General features: G+C 39.3%; 1 protein-coding gene across 1 annotated transcript in view; it reads left to right on the top strand.

Moving 5' to 3' along the window:
* The window catches only part of LOC124804918 (phosphatidylinositol phosphatase PTPRQ-like), a 424,691-nt gene that overhangs the window by 219,530 nt on the left and 181,884 nt on the right, over window positions 1-23,277 (top strand). Inside the window, exons 7-8 of the mRNA XM_047265295.1 lie at window positions 3,890-4,195; window positions 20,590-20,886. Of these exons, the coding sequence (XP_047121251.1) occupies window positions 3,890-4,195; window positions 20,590-20,886 (603 nt within the window). The remainder of the gene's footprint in view (window positions 1-3,889; window positions 4,196-20,589; window positions 20,887-23,277) is intronic.

Below are 23,277 nucleotides of genomic sequence, written 5' to 3'. Positions count from 1 at the left end.
ATATTATTCAAATATCCAGCAATGCTTTTTTTATGGGCTGACCATCACAAAATCCATATTGGGTCTGGTGAAAGACATTACAGCTCTCAAAACAAGGATTTAGTCATTCCTTCATGATCATCACATTGAGTTTAGATAGTATTGCTAATACAGGTATAGGTTTATAATTTTATGCTGATTCTGTATCAGCCTTTTTATACTCCAAAGTAACAACAGTTTCTTTAAGCAGTCAGTAAATGTACTTACCTGAAACATCAAGTTTATAAGGTAGCATAGGAGATGACTTATTATGTCTATAATTTGTTTTAAAATACAGTTGGATAGCCCATAGTAGTCTTCAGTTCTTGAGTCGCTGACATTTGCTGCTACATGTACTGTGTATCCTTTTGTCTACCCAGTGCATGTTTGTGTTTTGTTCTGTTCATATTCTTATTATTTTGAAGTGTCTCTCTTGTCATATTTGCAGTTTATCTACTGAAATTCTCTTGAAGGAATTAACTGTATTTTTGTTTAATTCAGCATTATCCATCGTTGACCTGATATTGCTTGCTGAGACAGAGGGTTACTTTCCATTGTACACATTATTAGGGATTTCAAGCATTCTGTTCACATATGGATTTTGGAGGAAGTGTGATTGCTGAAATGTCTCTGTGTACAGTGTAATTAGTCTAAACTTGTCTTTGTGAACCCTATGGGAGTGATATGTAGGTAGCGAGGAGGGGGGGGGGGGGGGGGGGTTAATATATTCCTAGATTCATCACTTCAAGTTGGTGCTAGAAACTTTATGGGCAGGTTTTCATGTGACAGTTTACTTCCATCTTCAAATGTCTGCCAGTTCTGTTCTTTCAGCTTCTTCATGATGCTCTCACATGGATTGAACAAATTTATGACCATTAATGCTGCCCTTCTTTGTATCCATTCAATACCCTCCGTTAGTCCTATTTAGTATGGGTCCTGTGCACTTGAGCAGCATTCTAGGTTGGGTCATATGAGTGTTTTGTATTCAATATTCTTTGTAGACTGAGTAAATTTCCCTAGTATTTACCAACGAAATGCAGTTTGCTGCCTGCTTTACTTATGACTGAGACTTTGTGAACATTCCATTTGATATCCCTCTAAACTATTACACACAGGTATTTGTATGAGTTGAGCAATTCCAGTTGTATCTCAATGATATTATATACATTGGATTTTTCATTTTTTGAAGTGCACAATTTTCCATTTCTGAACATTTAAAACAAGTTGTGAAACTTTAAACCCTTTTGAATTCTTATCTAGATCTGGCTGAATATTTGCTCAGATTTTTTCAGACAGTACATCTTTATAGATCACTGCATTGCCTGCAAAAAGACTGAGATTTCTATTAATATTATCAGCAAGATCATCTATATACAAGACAAACATCGAGGGGCCCAACACAGTTCCCTGGCACACACTCAAAGCTACTTCTACATTTGTTGATAACTCTCCATTGAAGGTAACTTACAACATACTCCTCACCAAAATATCCTCAGCCAATTCATAAGTTTTGTTTCATATTCTATGCAATAATATTTTTGATAGCAAACATTCATATGGTACTGAGTCAATTGCTCTTCATAAACCAAAGAATACTGCATCTATCTGGCTGCCATGATTCAAAGTCATATGAGAGAAGTACAAGTTGGGAAACACATTATCTGTGTTTTGAATCCACAGGGGTTAGCATGGAGGAGGTCTTGCTGTTCAAGACACCACATTATGTTTGAGCATATGACCAGAGTTTATTCTAGTTTCTGAAAGATCTTTCAGCAATACACTGCTATGATAGTAACTGAAGGGTTCACTCATTGCTCTCTTGACAACCAAATGCATTTCATTCAACATCTCTTTACCTATAGCCCTCTGATCTGTTTTACATCACTTATGCAATAGTCTCTATTTCTTTATGTGTACTACAACAGTGACTGTGTCCTTCATATCACATAAAATTGTACTCCTACCATCAACAATAACAGCCCTGTAACCGGCAAAACATATACTGTCAAATGGAGAGCCACCTGCAAGATGACACATGTTATACTAGCAATTATGTAAACACTGTTTGGCCTTCTACATTGGCATGTCTACCACCAAATTATTGATTAGGATGAACGGGCATAGGCAGAGGGTGTATACTGTCAACTCAAAATAGCCTGTTGCAGAGCATGCTCCACAACATGACATTTGTGATGTTGGCACCTGTTTCACCACACATGCCATCTGGATTCTTTCCCCAAACACCAGTTTCTCAGAACTCTGCTGGTGGGAACTAGCACTACAACATGTCCTTAATTCACACCACCCACCTGGACTTAATTTATGTTAATTTCTTCTGGCTCAGCATTTCTTCACTACAACTACTCTTTGCTTCATTCTGTTTTAGTTTTCTACATCTTTCATTGTCTCTCCCATCTATTTTTTACTGCTCCCTCCCACCTTTGTAATGTACAATGCACTTAGCTTTTCACTATTATTAACTCATCATGATGTTTAAGCAGTAATCCCTGTCTGCATATTACCCTGTCTTCCACTTTTAAGCTCACAGGTTTTGAAATCTTGTCTGATGCATTCTCCAACAATCAGTCTTTCCTTGTCATTCTGTACGGTAAGTCTCCCCTGACCTGCAGTTCTGGGTGCCTTTCCTGAAATTTACCCTCTTTCTGAGACCTGTCCATGCCTTTTCCTTCACCCTTCTCCCTCCCCTTTCAACTCTTTTACCTGAAAAAGGTGCCACTGGCTCTGAAAGCTTTCCAATTACAACAGTCTTTTATGAGTGTGTTCCGCCACAGCTTGTTGAGTTGATTTTTTATCTATCCAATTAAATAATTAAGTTGTCCTGTGGATGGTCAACTATTCTTGTAAACTTAAGCCATAGCTTCTCTACATGCTCCTGTCTTGAACTAAAAGTTTCAAGTTTCTCATTGAGATATGAAACTACTGTGTCTTATTTTGTTTACTGAATGTATAAATCTTTCTACTTGTTTCAGTTGCTCTTTGTACTTTGATAATCATCATTGCTGAAACTGCCTCATTGTCACTGACACCAGTTTTGATATGGACATCCTCAATGAGGTCATCTCCATTTGTTACCATTAAATCTAGTGTATGTCCACCATGAGTGGGGTTCTGAACCATCTGCTCTAGGTTTTTCCCAGAGAAGACATTTAGTAACATTTCATGGGGTGTCTTGTCACAGCCATCAACAACAAGACTATAATTATTGCAATTTACTTTTGGATAATTAAAATCTCCTTTGAAGATTACAGTATGATTGAGGAATGCTAGTGAACTGAGGTTTTCTATAAAGTTTTTTTTTTCATAAGGAAGTAAGTCTGGTGATTGATAGAACGGTCCAGTTACAATTTTTTGCCCACACCTGATACTGAGTCATGGGCAAACAATCATATATGCAGTACATTACCTCCATTTCCTATTAGCCTATCATTTCAATACACTCTTAACTTTTCACCAAAACTCTCACTGCTATCAATTCCGGACTTTAACCACCTTTCTGTAGGTAGTATTACATGACCGTCACTGCTTTTCAGGTGTGCTATAATGTCTATTGATGATTACATAAAAATCTTTATTGAGTAACTGTTCCTTTCATCTATTACTGTCAATCTGCAAAACCTTAACTTTTTTAAGTTGTGAGATTTGTTGCTTAATGGAATTTCATACATGTTGTACATGTTGTTTTTATTAAATAAATGCTTGTACTACACATTACTGATATCTTCATTGATTAGTTAATTTCTTTCTAGTATTGTGTCTGTTTTATTTTGGATCTTACTAATCTATGATCACCTGAAATTCTGAACCACTTTAAAATAAAAAAAAAAAAAAGCTTACATCCTGAATTGATCAGTTCCAGGTATACCAGAGGATTTGACTGTTTCGCCTGATTTCAATATAACATGGAAACAACCACTATGCACAAATGGTATATTGCAGATGTATTATGTGACCATTACATTTTGGAGACCAGTAGAAATTTCAGATGATTGCCCTAAGGAAGAGAGCAAAATATATAGCTTCAGTGTATCTCCAAATACAATGGATTACCAGTTTACAGAAGAGAAGCCTTATTCTGTGTACTCAGTGTGTGTACTTGCAGCAACAAATGCTGGCAATGGCAGTGACATCTGTATCAATATTCGGTCAAAAGCAATTGGTAAGGAAAAAATAAACCTGGATTATTGAAGCAACTGTAATACTAATATGGAAACATAAAATGGCATGATCTTATAGTAGACAACATTTATTATGTTATTTTTCTAGATATTATGGGTATATATACTTGTGGCCTTTTGTGTGTGGCATATGTTTCATTTATAGTGTGGAGGAACCATTTTTATAATTTGATAAAATAAATTTATGCTTATCAATCTATGGTAAACAGAAATACAAATGAAGAAATGACACTTTTGTAAGCAGGAGCTTCTTAATTTAGGAAAAAAAAATTGCTTGGGAGAAACTAAAATATTTCAGATATAAGTATCTATAAATCTGATCAGAAATGATAATAGTAACAGTCAGTGTCCAACCATGTGAAAGTTTGAAGTGTTTCACCCAGCTTTTTTCCTCTCATTTGACATACACTGTGATATATTTGTTTTGTATCACTCTTTTCCCCCCCTGTTTGCTCATATTTGATAATTATACAATTTCTTGGATTTGTATTTGGATATTGGAATATGTAAAGGCAATTCATGACTCTATATTGAATCTGCGTAATGTTAGATCAGCATACAAACCAGGTGTTAAACATAATACCTCGGCTTATGCACTAGCTTTCTTCTTGAGAGCACTTACAAAAAGACAGTTTGTGCTGGCAAAGCAGTCCAAATTAAGTGAATAATTATCTTAGGCACAGTAGTAGGTAGAATGAGTGTGAAAGAAGCTTTTATGGTAGTTTACAGAGGTATTCTCTGCAACCAAGTAATTTTTCAATTTAATATAATTTACTGCACCATTAAATAGTTTTTGTACCAGTACAGGCTCATCATCAGATGAGGAAGTTTATAGGAACAATAATTTATGAACCATGTGCAGCTAGATGCTAAGGTCATGGTGATTGAATGATAATTTACGCCCACCCACACAGCCACACACCCACTCACCCACATACACACACACACACACACACAGACACACACACACACACACACACACACACACACACAAACAGTATTTATGTGCACTTAGGTTTACAGTAAACATTGCCCGTCATGAACAGTATGCTTGTTTGGTATATATTTGAGCAAAGGTCATACTTTATTATGATGTTAGACATAATTTATACAGAATAGTCAAAATTTCTAACAAATTTACCATTGGCACCAAAATCCACAATTTTAAGTAATAATTATTTTATTTTATTGTGATTTCTGATGATCCCACTAGCATTAATGTCACTAGGGTATGGAATGAGTCAGTGTTTTTACAATATTTACAAACATCAATTTTTTCACAAAATTTACAGTAATAGATGCAGGAGAGTCCAATATGATAGATTCATTATTGAACATCATTACACACGAAAATAAATAAGATACATGATACAACAAGATGCCAGAATTAAGATTTACATGTACGCTATGAGACACTGACATTGATTTTAGTAATGTCATAATACTTGAAAATCAGTATGTCATTGACAACAAAAATAGTTTATATTTATGCTTGCACTAAATGGGACATCTCAACATCTCAGTTATATAATAGTTACACCCCTCCCCCCACACCTCCCACCACACACACACACACACACATACACACACACACACACACAAACACATATGGTCACTCGCGCTAAAAAATTCCGTATCTGGAGAGAATAAATTTTGCAACAGGCAACAGGTATTCTTAAGACTGGCACTTCGAATTTTAGTGTTTCAAGAGCAAAACTTCTTATGTCTCTAGTTTGAGCATTGAAAAGTTTCATGCCCGAGGAATTTTTTCCTTTCAATGCAATCATAAAGTATAAACAATGAAAAGTCCATGTTGGAATATCAACAATACTGGGATAAGGATGGATTGTTACTCACTGTGAAGATCACACACTCAGTTGCAGACAGGCAGAATGAAAAGACTGTTACACATTAAGCTTTCAGTCAAGCCTACATCAGAAAAGAAAATCGCATGTGCATTCAAACAAGAAAGTACACACACACACACACACACACACACACACACACACACACACACAAACACATGACCACTGTCACTGGCTGCTCAGAGTGAAACACGTCGAACAGGAGCAACAATCTGTAATGGTTCGAGGAAGAGGGAAGATAGCAGTATAAACTGGTGCTCTATTGTCCACCCAAGCTCCACAACATCCTAGTCCATCCCTATGCAGCTCCCAGTCCCAACCCATTGCCATTGCCATATATCCCTGTGGAAGTCCCAGGTGCAAACCTGCCCATTCAACCCAACAATCCCTTCTTATTCCAGTCCTGTCACAGTCTTATTCTACCTGTCAATGACAGGCCTTCTGTGAAACCAGCCTTGCAATCATTGTTCAGCCTTTTATATTGATATGTCTGTCAACCAGCTATCCAGCAGTATGAATTGCCACCACTAAACTGTGGCCAAGAGCAAAGTGAACCACCTTATTGCACAACAATGTTTGATTTCAATGGTTGCTTCACAGCTCTGGCTTTTCTGAACTGTGCAGATGAGAGTTTCCTTGCAACATATTCTTCATCCTGCAATCATTCTGGCCTCAACCTACCATATTTACTCGAATCTAACCCGCACCTGAAAAATGAGACTCGAAATCAAGGGAAAAAAATTTTCCCAAATCTGAGTCATACCTGAAATTTGAGACTCAAAATTCAAGGGGAGAGAAAAGTTTTAGGCCCACCTCCAAATCAAAACAAAGTTGGTCCATTGTAATATGAGACACAATTTAGGTCGAATGAATGATGATACAGCTACAGTAGTTTGGATGGAGTCATAAGCTTAGCAGTTAAGCTTTACCAGGTAGCAATTGCTATGCATCAGGCACTCCGTCCGTATTTGTAAGGGTACCCTCCCTTTTTCATGTGCTTCGTCTGGTTTGAATCGATTGCTTATTTTTCTTTGATCTGATAAGTGCCGTTCTCTTTGTTATAGGTGTTTACATCACTCTAAGCTGAAAATGCATTACTGTACTGTGTCATGCGTTATTTGTCACATTCTGATAATGAGTGTTTATGACCTGTTTCCGCTTGTGGCATGGCTTGCTTTTGTGCATGCTCCCTCAGCTTACAATTTAAAAAAAAGAAAAGAGGAATCGTCTCATTAGCAAAACAATGGCAATAGAATGCTATTTGTTGTTACTTACAATGCTGCTTTCTTTGATAATGATCAACAACAACCAAATAATAGACTGCATATGAGAGAAGATGTTCTGAACAAGAGTTTACCGAAAATTTTTCTCCGTTTGAAAATCTTTGCAGACGTCTCTTTAGTACATTACATTCTGCACAGAAATTAGAGTCATCTTAGATTTAAAAATCTAGTCAATTACGATGCTTCATTTCTGACTGTATCACTATTAGGCATAAGAATAATACGAATATAAACATGACATGGTATGTATATTCTTCCGCGTTTACTGTTGTCTCACTCTAGTTTCATAGTTTATTAGGCAGACAGGATTTAAATGAGATAGTAGCAAACACGAAAGAATACATGGCAAAATGTTTATATTCATATTATTCTTATGGTGAAGGGAATACTGCATATGATTAACAATTCATAAAAGTTCCTATAAGCAACCATCTCTCTTCACAGGTACGAAAAAAATTCGGAACGTAGAGTTGGCCGTATTGACAAACATCCCAAACAGTCTTGCCAGTTGGATTTTCGTAGTACATTGAAATGCTGCTACATTCAAACATGAAAAATACGGAATTTGTATTTACTTTGTTGGATAAAGTATGAAAATGCAGTGGTTGAAACTCAGGGCGGAGAAAAAAAGCTCGTCTTCCACCTTTTTTTTAAATTTATTTACTGACGCAGAGGTTTTGGCACCAGTATTTATCTTTGTGCCTGCAAAGCATGCTTGTGTAGTGCTACATATATTCGATGGCAGAAGTTAGTTGTGGTGGCACCTACCAACGTTTTTCAGAACTTCCGCTTACTTTGCACTTGATTCTAAGCCACAGGCAGTTTTTTGGATTACAAAAACCGGAAAAAAAGTGTGGCTTGGATTCGAGTAAATATGGTATGCTCTCACCCACTCCGCCTGATGGTTTCCTCCCCCTCTATCCTATCATGCCCCCCCCCCCCCCCTCCTCCCAACTCACATCACCGCAGCCTCATAGTGCACTGCTCTCTGCCAGTGCAAACACCAATCTTTCCCCCTTCTCTTCTCCTCTTCTTTTCCAGTCCGGCCCCCCCCCCCCCTCCCCCGCTCCTCCCTGCTCACTCCTGCACAGCCTCCCAGCACTGCACTTAGAAGCCTTGTTTTGCCACCGTCCATCCAGCCCCAGCACACTCTGCCAGGCAGTGCTGTATCCTCTTCACCCACCCATACACTGCTATACTTCTCCTTGCCCACTCTACTTTGGATTGTTGCTCCCGTTTAATACTTTTCTGTTTCAGTCTTGCCTGATCAGCCAGAGATAGCAGTCACATGCTTGTCAGGTGTGCTTTTTTGTGCGAATGCATGTGTGCTTTTCATTTTTGATAAAGGCTTGGCAGAAAGATTAATGTGTAACAGTATTTTCATTGAGCCTGCCTGCAGCTCAATGTGGCATCTTTATGGTGAGTAGCAATCTATCCTTTATTCTGACATTGTCAAAGGTAATGTTTGTCTGGTTACTATATAAGCACTTTTCTGATTTGGTATTGTGACCATGGTATTCACTATTGGTTTTGAGACATGAGTGGCTTTTATTAATGTAACACATAAGGCAGAAGATATACTGGGACATCAGTGTAAAAACCTGCAATTTATGAAACAGATTTCTACAGGAGTGTCTTGGATGAACACCAATCATAATGCATATATCTTTCTTCTGAGTTATGAAATAATTTTTTGACAGATGCTGGTTACCCCAAAAGATGAAGCCATAAGACAACTGTGCAGGGAAATATTCAAAGTATGCAACTGTGATGGCACCATTATGTATAAATGGTGCAATTATGCAAAAGATAAGAGATAATCAATAGTAACCATATGTTGCAGATAAACTCGAACACAGAGAAATCAAAATTTGATGTAATAATAGTGATACACACTAATAACCTATGTCAATTAACATGCAGGTTTGCAGAAATAAGGACAGTAGACAATATTGTACATACGCTATACTAAAGAAAAATACCATGTTATTTATACACCTTGAAAAATTATATTTTACCACTTTTGCATCAGTGCACAGCATCAGAAACACAGTTTTTCACTTAGTCTATACATTATCTTATGCTGTAGTTTTAACATGGCACTTAATTTTTTTCTTTCCTCCTTGGGAAACAGATTTCCATAAGAAGACAAAGTGCTTTACTAAGGCTATCAGTGACAACATTTCTGTGTTACACATAGCTGATGAGAGTTTACAGATGTACCTCCTTGAGTAGTTATAAAGTCACAAGCTAAAGTCACCTCATAAAATCCTTAATGAACAAACTGAGTCAATACAGAAAACAGAAGTGCGAAGTAGGAGGAAGAATTGGGAACAGGTGCTAACAGCTCGGAGGGAGGTAGCAGGTGTGCAGGCTGCGAATGTGAGAGGAAGGACTGACAGGTGCACAGGTTGGGCATTTGATGTACAGGTATCAGAGCTAGTGAGGTGTGGCTTGTGATGAATATGACATGGAGGCATAGATAGGGAGATGGTGACAGGATAGAGGAAGGGTAAAAAGTTATGTTGAGGGTGTGGGTACAGTGGGTTAGCAGGGTTAACAGAGGTCAAAGCCAGGGGGATTACAGGAGGGTATGATGTGTTGCAAGTATAACAATGATCTGTGTAGTTCAGAATAGCTGGGACTGTGAGGAAGATCCAGGTGGCATGGGTTGTGAAGCAGCCATTGAACTCTGTCTTAATGTACTCAGCAGTGTCTTGTACCACTGGCTGGTCAACTGTATTCTTGACCACAGACTAGCAGTGGCCAACCATTCTGATGATCAGATGGTTTGTGGCCATGCCCCCATAAAATGCTGTGCAGTGATTGCAGCAGACCTGGTATATGACATGGCAGCTTTCATAGGTGGCACTGCCTCTGTTGGAATAGGATAAGCTTCTGACAAGCTTATAGCAGCATGTGCCACATGGCTGAAATGGGGTCTTGCACCTGTCTTCCACAGGATTATGCACCCTGTGGCAAGGGACTGGGAGTGTGAGTGACATGGGGATGGAGCAGGATGTTGTGTAGACTGGGTGGGTGATGGACTAACATTTTAAGAGGGTTAGGAAGCATCTTGGGTAGGATACCCCCTCATGATAATACATAATCAAAGCCTTTTCCACTTGAGGGTAATATTGGGTGATGGGGGGGATGCTCCTTTTTAGCTGATTCTAAAGTGTAGTGAAAGGATTAGGGGTATGTGAGAATATGGCATGGAAAATCTGTTTGTGATCTTTGTTTTGGGGCTAATGTCTGTGAATGTGTTTGTGACACCTTAAGCTGCTAGGCAAGGCAATTCTCACTACTGCAGATATGTCACCCATAGTGATGAGGTAATTTTTTGGTATGTAAGGAGTGTCAGCTGTCAATAAACAGGTATGTATGGCTTAGTGGGTGTAATGTGGACAGAGGGTGGATGGAGCCATCAGAGAGATGGATGCCAATGTCTGTGGTGTTGGCACATTGGGTTGAGGAGCACCAGGTGAAGTGGATGGGAGAGGAAGTGTTGAGGCTATAGAAGAATGAGGATAGGGTATCTGGCCTTGACCACAGGTCATGGAGATATCATCAGTGAACCTGAACCAGACAAGTGGTTCACGGTTTTCAGAGGCTAGGAAGATTTCCTCTAGATTGTCCATAAATGAATTGGAAAATGAGGGTATCTTGCAGGTGATCATGGCTGTGTCACAGATTTGTTTATATACCTTCACCACAAAGGAGCATTTGTTGTGTGTGAGGATATAGTTAGTAAGGTGGTATGAGGAATAAGGTAGTGAGTCTGGAGTCAGAAGGACATTGGGAAACATAGTGTCTGATAGTGATAGGGCCATGGGCATGCGAGATGGTTTATAGGAAGGTGGCATCAACAATAATGGGTAGGGATCCAGGTGGTAGTGGGCTGGAGTGGGTTGATAGTCAGTGTAGGAGTATCATTGATGTGAGTATCTAGGGTTCAGGCAAATGGCTGGATGTACTGTTTGGTAAGAGTGGAAATTATTTCACTGGGAGCACAAAACCAGCTATAATGGGGCATTGAGGACTGTTAAGTTTGTAGATTCTGAGGAGCTTGTAGAAGGTGGATGTGCAGAGCATCACTGGGATGAGTGAGATGGCCTCAGGTGAGAGATTCTGGTATGAGCCTAGGGATTTCAGCAGAGATTGGAGCTTACATTGGACTTCTGGGATAGGGTCACTATGGCAGATCTTGTAGGTGGAAGACTCAGACACTTGGAGTAAGCCTTCTGCCAGATAGTCACTGTGATTCATCAGGACAGTGGTGGAAGTTTTGTCTGCAAGATCTGGTCAGAGATTGTGGATGTCTGTCCTTTCTTCTGTGGAGACATTAGTATTCTTGAAAAGGGACCTGGGGAAGGATGGTGATGCCAGGTTGGAGGTGAGGAATTCCTGGCTGGTGATAGTGGGGAGTATGGTTAGATGGGAGGAGGAGGATCATGATTGGATGGTGGTATGAACTGGGGCAGGCAAAGTTCAGTGTTGGGGTTAGGGTGGCTTTGGTTGGAGGGGTTGGTAGCAAGGAAGTGTTTCCACTGTAGGGATCAGGAGGAGAGAGTAAGTCTTTGATGAGTCCATCATTTTTAAACTTGGGTGTGGTGCTGAAGGCAAGGTATTTGAATAGAACCTGGAGAATTGAGGTTTTTGGCGGAAAGGTTAAAAACAGCATTTTGGGTTTTTCTGGTTTCCAGACTTTGTGGGGTGTTGGGAAGGCATTTTACAGAATGTGGCAAATTTAAAAGATCAGCAAGGCAGAGCCTGGGTGGTATGAGAGGTTGATGATGGGGTTCACTGTGGGTTGGTGGGGGTTTGATGGGTATTGGTGCTCTAAGATGGGAGTAGGATGTCAACAAGTTTGAAAATTTGTGGTGGTGATGCCTGGAGTGATCTTCCAAATGTTGGAGCACAAGGGTTTCAATTTGGAGGTCTGGCATATGTAATTGGAACTGCACAGTAAAAATATCTTTCAGAGGGAGAATAGTTGGTTCTGGGATGCCTGTGCCTTGGAGATATGATTCTGCAGTACCAAGTTTGTAAGGGACACAGACTGGCAGAATCTGAAAAAGTGGAGGTCATTGTGAAAGTTGGGATGGGATCCAGACAAGGGAATTTTTATAACTAGCCCATTAATGGGGATTCAGTGGCTTAGGCAGCATTTAAGGTACGGGATGTGAGGCTGGGGTTTATCTAGGGATAGGGATCATTTTCTGAAATGATGCAGATAGATGTAGCAGGGCTCCATATGGACTCTGTTAGTTTTCCTGTAACTATTTTGTTCTTTATTACAAGGCATGTCCAGAAAGTAAGTGTACTAGATTTTTTAAACTTTTCTGTAGAAATTATATTTAAACCAAGTGACAGATTATTGTTGATACACTTGTTGACTATTTTTCTACACAGTCACCAACCTATTCAGTGCATGTAGAGAGCCGTGGCAGCTGGCTGCCGTGGCCGAGTGGTTCTAGGCACTTCAGTCTGGAACCGCACTGCTGCTACGATCACAGGTTCAAATCCTGTCTCAGGCAAGGATGTGTGTGATGTCCTTAGGCTAGTTAGGTTTACTTAGTTCTAAGTCTAGGTGACTGATGACCTCAGATGTTAAGTCCCATAGTGCTTAGAGCCATTTGATTTGATCTGTGGCACATGCTTCCTTATGCCCTATTTGAAGAACTCTCCTTCCACATCCTTCCCCCATTTCAGAACCTCTTTCTGCACCTGCTTGTCAATTGAAAATTAATTCCACACATGTGTACCATCAGGGAGGTGAAAAGATTATAATCCAAAGGTGCCAAGACAGGGGAATACAGGAGGTGGTCTGAAATGTCCCACCCAAATGAGTTAAGAGCGTTTTAGCTCCAAAACCTCTGAGGCTACAGTTTTTTGCACAAAATTGTGGTTTTGAATTTTTTGCTGGGTGGGAAATCAGTGTGATGCCCCTGTGATGACTGTCCTTTTGTCTCAGGCCTATAATGATCCACTCGTGTTTCATATCCAGTCACAATAGAGCTCAGGAAATCCTCACCTTCTGGTTCAAGTTGCTCAAGAAACTTGCGGATGCTACTAGGTTGATTTTTCTTTGGCTGCACTGTCAGCAGTTTTGGGACCCACCTTAAACACTGATTCCAGTATCCCAGCATTTATATGAGAATCACAAATAAGAGAATTCTCAAGAGTTGTGGAAACATCACAGAAATTTCATTCACTGTTAATCAGTGGTCTTCACAGACAATTTCCTGCATTTTATGCACCAACTCATCACTCAGAATGGAAGGTTATCCAATCCTCTGTTCATCATGAACATTCGTTCTGTCTGCACTTAAACACACTCATTCTGTTCATAATACCTTTACTGTAAACAGTTTTGGTTCAAATGGCTCTGAGCACTATGGGACTTAACTTCTGAGGTCATCAGTCCTCTAGAACTTGGAACTATTTAAACCTAACTAACCTAAGGACATCACACACATCCATGCCCAAGGCAGGATTCGAACCTGTGACTGTGGCGGTCACGCGGCTCCAGACTGTAGCGCCTAGAACTGCTTGGCCACTCTGGCCAGTGTAAACAGTTCTGATTCACAAAAAATTTTGATAGGTGTTATTCCTTCTGAAAGTAGGATGTGGATCACAGCATGTGACTCACATTTGGTGGAATTTCTTACCAATATGTTTCATGCAACTGGACACTACAGAGTATGTTTATGTGCTACCATTTTCCTGTGATACTTTTTCTAGTCAGGGGATCCCTCTGTGCCAATCAGTGTTACCAACTATTCAAAAACAAAAAAATCACAGTCTGTTATAGTCACAATATGCTTACTTTCTGAACAACCCTTATAGTTTATGTTGCCATGTTTCCACAATCTAAAGCTCAGCTTGTGTCTCTTTTTAAATCTTTCTTAACTCGAGTGTTTGTTTACTTTAAAACCAAGTGCATCTAAATACAGTGTGTGTGTGTGTGTGTGTGTGTGTGTGTGTGTGTGTGTGTGTGTGTGTGTGTGTGTGTGTGTGTGTGTTAGATGGCTAAAATTTAACTTCTCATGGATACTGAGAAGCCATGCAATCACCATGACCATAGCATCTGCTTGCACATGGTCCAGAAAGCAGTGTTCATGTAATACCTCCATGCAATGATGAGCCTATAGTGAAATATGATTTATAGATCTCATTACATGTAGTTTTCAAATCAATTGATTTGATGTACAGAATACAAGCAAATATTTAAGATATTTTATATATATTTCTGAGATACAGCTGCACAAATACTTATTATAGTCTACAGCATACAATATATACATACATACATGGTATTTATTTTAACTTGAGACATCTAAGTATTTTGAAAATGATGCACCATATGGAAACAATGTTCTAGGTAAAACGTTAATACCAGGAAAGGGGCCATCTTTCTGTGTTACAGCTGGCCACTCCTGCATGGGAAGTCTGTAAGCACACTTTCTCCTCCTTTCTCGTCTTCCATGTCTTACACCACTCAGTTTTCTATTCCACATACACTACAAGGCTTGGAACTTTAATAAATGCCACTATTAAAGTTCCAACCCTTGTATTTTCACTTTTGTGTTTTAATCATCCTCTTACATCATGCTTAACATTTTTATATCTTTATGTGTTGTTGCATAGTCACAGTAATGTTTTTCAGTGATTCAGGAAGGAATTTATTTATTTTTTATTCCTGTTAATTAATTCCGTCAGTAATGGCCATCTTTAGACTTGAGTACACACAGTTTGCTAATCATATTGAGTCAACACATGTAAAAATTGTACAGTCACAATAATGAGCCACACAAGCTTCTTTGTATTCATGTAAAATTTAAGTACCACATGCACAGCTGTAACAGACATGTTGACTCTATGAAGAAACTTATTAGATTGCCTGCAGCTACATGGCCACCCAGCCAAATAGGGACCACTACACCACACTGTGTGCCCCATAGCTTGCAGCATTGCTCCCTCTCCTGGAGAAGCAGAAATTGACTGTTTGAGAAATTCTAATTGCCGGGTATTACAGCATCCTGGATATAGATCTTGTCAGTGGTCCTCTGTCCTCTATGGATCTGCATTTCTGGTCATGTTTTTACACCCTTCTCATTGTGATGAGCATCAGAGGTAGCCCCTCCCACCAATGCCTCACAACTGTCAAGTCAGTCTTCAAGTCCCTTGAATGTCCCATCATTGACCTGCACTTTTGGATTGTAGTAGAGCTTCATATGGAAGTCCGGATGATGTCTATGTACTTTTCTCTTCCTGATGAAGGTCACAATCCTCAACATTATTTGTGACAACCTGGGCTGTATTTCACTAATTAATGCTAGGCGTTGTAGTGCTCTCAGACCTTCTACTGGGTTTCAAGTGTCCATATGTGAATGAGTTGTCTTGCTTCTTTGGTCCTGGTAATTAGGTGTTTCACATAGTCATTGTGAGTATCAGCCAGCTGAAATGGGAACAGTGTGTCCATTGCAGTTTTGGCTTGCAACTGTGGAGCAGAAAGAATGGTGTGGATGCTTTAGGTTATTGTTTTCTCATTGTTGTGTGTGAGTGTCACTACAGTCAGTATTGTATCCCACTCTCATTGTTCAGCATCAATATACACTGAGGACATCCAGCATCTTATTAAGGCATTTTTTGAGGCCATTCATCTGTGAATTGTCACTGGTTCTCATCCTGTGAGTGATGTCACAACATGAAATTACCTCTGATACTAGCCACAACTGTAAAATATTTTGACAATCACGGATCAACACACGAGGTGCTCCATTCCTCAGAATGACATGTTCTACAAGGAACTTTGTAATTACCAGATCTCAGTAGTTGGCACAGTTTTAGTGACAGTGTAGTGATTGAGGTAGTCACTGTAGCTGTATTATCTTCTGATTGCCATTTGTTGACTATGGGAACCTCCCAAAGAGATCAATTCTAATTCGAGAGAATGGCCTTGCTGCAGGCAGGTTAGTGCCAGATGCCCTGGAAATAATTTTGCCACATGGTTCTGTCATTCCATATAGTAGCTGACATAGTGTCTAACAGATTGGTAGAGACCTGGCCAGTGATACCTGCATCTGATTATCTCTGAAGTCTTCAGGAATCCCAGGTAACCTTGCTGTTTGGTCCTTCCCCCTCCAACCAAGCCTTCTATTCCTTTTCACAGTGCTAGATCATCCCTCCATTCATCAGCAGTGTCTTTTAATCCAGCATTGACTGTGAATTCATCCACATTGCTGTGTTTCACCAAAGGATTCCTTGAAAGGCAGTCAGCATTTTGACTTTTTGTTCATTTTTGTATACAATTGCGATGGCATACCCTTGAAGCGCCTGTCTCACAAGAAAACCTGATGGACCCTTCAGACTAGTCACACAGCAGAGAGAAATGTAATCCATCATAACAGTGGGTGGTTTGCCAAATAAATGTGTCTGAAACTTGGTGATGCTCCAAACAACTGCAAGTCACTCCTTTGCACTGTATAGTAATTAATCCCAGACTTGGAGAGTACTCTGAAAGTAAAAGCTATCAGCTTTCCAGCATTCTCCTGAATTTGCACTAAAACTGCCCCTATTCATAAACCACTCATGTCAGTGTGAAGTTTTCATTCAGCATTCTTGTCATACAATACCACAACTGGAGAAGATGTTAGCACTTCCTTAAGTAAAAGAAAAGATCTTTCTTGAACACTGTTCCCAAAAAAGTTTGTATCTCACTGCAATAGTTCTTGCAATGGACTTGCCTCAATATTGAAGTCCCATATGAATTGCTGGTGGTATGAGCACATTCCAGGAAAACTTCTCATATCACAAATGTGCCAAACACTTGGAAAATTTCTCACCATTTTTAACTTCTCTGGATTGGGATGAACTCCATCGTCATTCACTACCTACTCTGAGATTTTTAATTCTTAGGCACTTTTTTGGATTCAGGTGGAGACCTGCAGTCTGAAAACACTTCAACATGGTCATCAGCGAGCTTAGATGTTCTCCAAATGTCTTCAAAAAATGACATGTCATTCAGACTACAAAGACATGTCATCCACTTAAGGTATCAAAGTAGGTTGTCTGTCATAATTTTAATGGTGGCTGGAGCATTTCAAAGTCTAAATGGATAACTTTTAACTCATAGAGGCTGTCAGGATTTATGAAGACAGTTCTTTCCCAGTCAGCTTCATCAACCTTCATTTGTCAGTAGCCTTCTGTATCTCCATAATGGAAAAAATACTTTGCTACTTCCAAGCAGTTTAGTGTGTCATCAGTGTGTGCAATGGATAGACATAATTCTTCATGATTTTGTTCAGTCATCAGTAGTTGATGTAGAAGTGCTATGTACCATCCTTCTTCTTCACAAAAATGTTTTTGAAGGTTCAACAATGTCATCTTGCAGCATCTTGTCCACTTCCTCCCAGACTGTCTGTAGTTTAGCCTGTGACACCATATATGAGTGTTGGCTGATTGCTGATATGATGTCTTATTGCAGGCTGCTTGGTCTGTCATTTCTCTACTCCTGATCTGAAAGTATCCAAAAACTGATGCAGAACAGCTATTAATCATTTATGTTGTTCCTGAATCAGGCCAGATCCTATTGACAGTTCAGCAATAGCTTCCTGCTCTGCATTGTCTGGTGTGGTAGCAGAACACAATTCTTCATTAATGACACTAAGCTGCCCCTCCTGGACTGGTTCAGTTGCCCCTACATAGATCTCAGGAGGAATGATTTGTGGCTGCTCATAGCAGTTAGTGACAGAAATTTACCCTTCACCACCTCATCACTTTTGTTCATTGCTGCCATGTAGTTTTCTTTTGTGAGTCTGTATGGCTTTTCTGCAATTGACAAAAGCTTGATAGTTTAACTGATTATCTTCTCTGATGATTGGAATTCATGTTATCAGTGATAGCAGGCTGACAATGTCTTCAGTGGCAAACAACTGCCCAACGCAGTCTTTCTTTTGTATGCTTATTGAAAAATAGTCATCTTTAACTGATAATGTAAGCCCTGGATAGATTGTCAATGATGACATCAATGAGATTTCCTGGCATCTTAATGACTTTCATTTGTGGAAGAGTTGCATCCATGGCAGTCTCACATCCATAGTGGTGGCTCTGCTTTTCGTGAATTTGGCACCCAGGCTTGGTACCTCTGGACAGTGATAGGTAATTGTTATGAGGTGTTGGGGAGTGATGTCATCCAGGTTACAGTGATGGGATAATCATCTAATTGAGAAAATTTAGAGAACTGGCATTTGAAGCTGACTGCAAAATGATTCTACTGCCACTAACATACATTTCACACTAGGACCATGAAGATAAAATATGAGAAATTATGGCTCATGTGGAGGCCTATGGACAGTTGTTTTTCCCTTGTTCTATTTGTGAGTGGAACAGGAAAAGAAATGACTAGTAGCAGTACAGGGTACCTTCCACCATGCACCATACAGTGAGTGGTCTATAAAGTGTGTATGGAGATGTAGATGTAAATCTCCAGTCAATTGGTGTGAATAGGACTGTTGTCTTTGTTGATGTCCTGTGGCATGATATTTTAAGAACAGTCATCTTCTCTCTCTGCAGTAGCATACAACATGTCCTGGGCAGCCACAGTGACAACATACCGACATATTATTCTCCATTCTCCAAATGTCTACTTTTCTGTGATGTGTTGTACTTGGTGAAGGAGTTTGTTGTACCTGCATTCTTACCATGCTGAGTTGTTTGATGGTTGCAGCATTTATTGGAGTCAGCCAAATCTATTCTTTATGGCATGTTTGATTACTGGCAGAGATCAGTGCTGAAGATCTGTACACCTGTTCTTTGACATTCTTTACTACCCCCTTATGTATGGAGTCAACATCCATGGCTGCTATCTCTTGTGTACTCGGATCAACATTTCTGGACACAATACACTGCTGTATCATTCCCTTACTACCTGGCATATGAGACAGCTCTCCTCATGGGGGTATTACTCAATTGCCATAGGGACCATATTTGAGAAGAAGTCATACCTCTAACTCTCTCTCTCTCTCTCTCTCTCTCTCTCTCTCTCTCTCTCTCTCTCTCTCTCTTTCTCTCTCTGAATTCACTGGCACCACTTGAGTTCTTCTGTCGTTGCAACATATATGTCTTGTGCAACTCAGTTCCTTTCATCAAGTGTGAGATTTTGTCAGCTTCTGTCATGACCAAAACATTCTGTATGTACAACTGTGTTGTTTTCCAATGATGGTAAGTGCTGTTCTTCATCTATTCTGGTAAGCAGACTTGCTGATGATTGTTGTCTTAGGGTTTCTTCAGTTTAGCCAAGTATTTATACCTGATATTGCCCTTCTCTTTGCTGTTCTCAAATCACTATGGGCTGTGCTACCCAAGTAAAAGTGCACATTTGCTATATACTCCACATAATGATATTCCACTTGTTATATCTGCACCTCAATTGAATGCTTTCTGCCTGTGTCTTTGGAAAACACTGATGAATGCCTGAGGTGCAGCAAAATTGCTGCTGTGTTGGAATTCATCTGGCACATGAATAGATAGATCTTAGAAATGATGTACTGCTTGTATTTTAATTTCTGTCCATGTGGCCGATGGGTTTTATGTTGCCCAATTGGAGCAACAGTGATGTAGAAGTTGTGAGGTACCCAGTGTCTCCACAAAACATCATTTTGAAACTACAGTGAATCCTGTATTTGAAGGTAGGGTCGTAAATGAACTACAACAATTATAACTGAAAGCATGTTTATTGTGAACACTATCATACAAAGTAGAACAGAACTGAACTCCTAGAGGGAGACCTTAGGTGACTATACAAGCCTCAAATAATCCAGAATACACAGACATTACAAACATAAGATATTCCAAGAAAATTCCAGAACTGATAAATACTAAATAACAAATAACTGCTGGTGCTCATGTTTAAACAAGGGACCTGCACCACACAAACTTGCAAGACTAACCAGTATGCCACAATATGTGTGCAATAGCTTATGGCAATAGGTAAATTTCTATATCTCCTCTACTTTTCTGTGATCAGGTTTTTGTGAGAAAATTACAATTTCTTCTGCTTCTCTTTATTAATTGCTCTGCTGTTATTAGAACATGCAGTTTCATTTAAATCTTTTTTACAATGACATTAATACTTTGACAATTTTGTTCTTAAGACTACCAAAAAGCAAATTTCTAGGAACAGTTGTGTGTCAAACTTATGATTTTTTTAAAATATTTCAGTGCTTGATGGACCAAGAGTTCTGGAAGTGGAATCATTAAATCCAAGAGCTGCAAATATCACATGGAAAAATCCTTGCCCAATAACTGATGAAATAGTTAAATTCTCAGGTCATTTTAGTGGATACAGGCCAGGATTTGAATATCATACAACATGGTTTGAGCAAGAGGGCCAGTTGTTTTATTATACCATAGAGGACCTAAAGCCTGAGTATAGATATTCACTGGTGATGCATGCATATGGAAAGATGCTTGGTAAAGGAAACAAAACCATCACATACTTCCAACAGCCAGCAGGAAGTAAGAGTACTCAACATCATGAAAAGTAAAACATGATATAATTTTTAAAGTTTCATTAACTGTTTTAGTGCTGTGAAAAGTAGAATAGAACATATTTTCCAAAGTTATCATTAATGGTTGCTTGGCAAGGACAATTTAACAAACATTCATATTTTGCTAGCCAATCATTCATGTCATTCTGAGAATATCTCACTGTGACATATTGCTAGTTGCTCACAATTTGAACAGGTACTGAACTTAAATTTGAGATTTGATTGTTACTATTGTAAAAAGAAATCAATCTACTTACACATAAGATGTAGTTTATTCATATAAAGAGATACATTTAATTTCACTGGACAAAAATATAATCACCCCTAGAGAAATCATTACAAGCATCATTTAATACCATGTAATCCCTCCACTGGACTTAACAACCATCTGGATTCAGTTAGGAAGTGAGTTCACAGGGCTGTGCAGATTTTCACATCCAAGTTAAGCCACTTGCTGAGGATTTGATTGCACAAATCCACCAAATTGTGGGGATACTGATTTTAGCATTTTATATGCTGTTTCAACATGCCCAACAAATTTTTCTGTGGGATTCAAGTCAGGTAATTTTGCAGGGCAATAGAGATGTAATAGGGTGGGGGAATGTTCAAAAATCAGCCATGTATTCTTTCAGCCTGATGAACTTTGCTGTTTAGTCTTCATGTGCCTGTGTGGGAAATGGCCTCTTGTGAAGTTACCAACTCTAGGTGTTCATTGCACACGGTTCCTGTTAGGGGGACCTTCATTGACTGACTGACTGCAGCACTTTCTGTAGGGTTAGGAGCAATTTTGATTCACAACCCATGAAACATGTCTCTGGCCTCTCTCAGTCAGGATCTATTTCTGACCACAATTCTGATGTCATATTTTGTTGCCATGTGTGTTACACCACTACTTGTAGACACACTGAACAGTCAACCATGAAAAATCAACAAATCCAGCAATTTCACACACCATATGGTCATGGGCACAGCCAAATATGATTGCTTCTTTTTGCCTCTCAGTCAATCCTCACATTTAGCCAAGTTTCTGTGCAATGTCTACTTGGAACATTAATGTCTCACTGAATATTACTATTTCATGCTCATGTAGAGATAGTGCATGAATGGTTGAGCATGTGACTTGATTGTTGTGCCAGTTGTAAAGGCTTAACAATGCTCATGTAGAGGTAGTGCATGAATGGTTGAGCATGTGACTTGATTGTTGTGCCAGTTGTAAAGGCTTAACAATTCATTTGTGCGTTTACCCTGGGGTAAATAGTTTTTTGTTCAGTGAGGTTACAACATGCGCCTAGGAACAATGAAAGCTATGTTAAGTTCATATTTCCAAATAAAGCCCAGTGCAAGTCATATCAGAGTTCTGTCTATTAAATATACAGTTCACCAGAAGAACAGCATAGCCAATACAACACTCTTGGTGTGCACTCCACTGCTTGATTCATAAATGCTTAGGCTGACTCTTTGCTGGCTTATACCTACATCTGCAGCTATACTCTACATACCATTCTGAATTTCACAGCAGAGGGTACTTACCATTGTCCCAGTTATTAGGTCTTTTTCCCATTCCGTTCATATATGGTGCATGTGAAGAATGGTTGTTTAAATGCCTAAGTATATGCTGTAATTAATCTTACTTCCACAACAACCTCTTCAAATTATCCAGTGGCATCTCAGATATGTGCATCAATAGCCACTAGATAACCAAAAATGACAGTATATAAAGAAAGAAATTTGCCAGTATACTGCAGTGACTTGAAGGGTACCACAGGAAGTCACTCAAAACATCTGAAATTTAGTTGTTTTAGTAGCTTACAATGACGTTGTCTAATACCCAGAATTATTTTATCCAAAATCTAGTCTTGTCTTCACAATCCCTAAAGCTGTGATACTTAGGGGCTATAATATATTTGTAATCATTTAAAGCTAGTTTTTGAAACTTTGAAAGTAGTCTTTTTCTGGTTAGTTTGCATCTGTCTTCAAGTGTTCAGTTTCTCAGCATCCCTGTGACACTCTTGATACACTTACACACACAGAACTACTGCATTAGAACTGCTAAAATATACCTCTTTCAAGTATCCCTTTTTTCCTCACCTATTTCGTGTGGGAACATGTGCTATGTGCATGGCAAAGAAAGTAATGTTAACAGCCAGATAAACGTTCTGTTGTAGATGCACCCTGACATCACTGGTTTGGGTGTTTACAAGGCTGTCCAAGCCAAGGAGCAGATAGGAGTCTTACCAGGAGTTGTGTCTTGTCCTCCGTAACTGGTGCCAGAGAGATGACTGCAGTGACAGCTTCTTCCATCACATACAAATTCAGGACTGCTAGGACAGTTTCATAGACTTGAGCTATATGTGTAACG

The sequence above is a fragment of the Schistocerca piceifrons genome, chromosome 7 (genome assembly GCF_021461385.2).
Source record: "Schistocerca piceifrons isolate TAMUIC-IGC-003096 chromosome 7, iqSchPice1.1, whole genome shotgun sequence".
Lineage (NCBI taxonomy): Eukaryota > Metazoa > Arthropoda > Insecta > Orthoptera > Acrididae > Schistocerca > Schistocerca piceifrons.
This window is presented reverse-complemented; position numbering and strand designations above follow the sequence as displayed.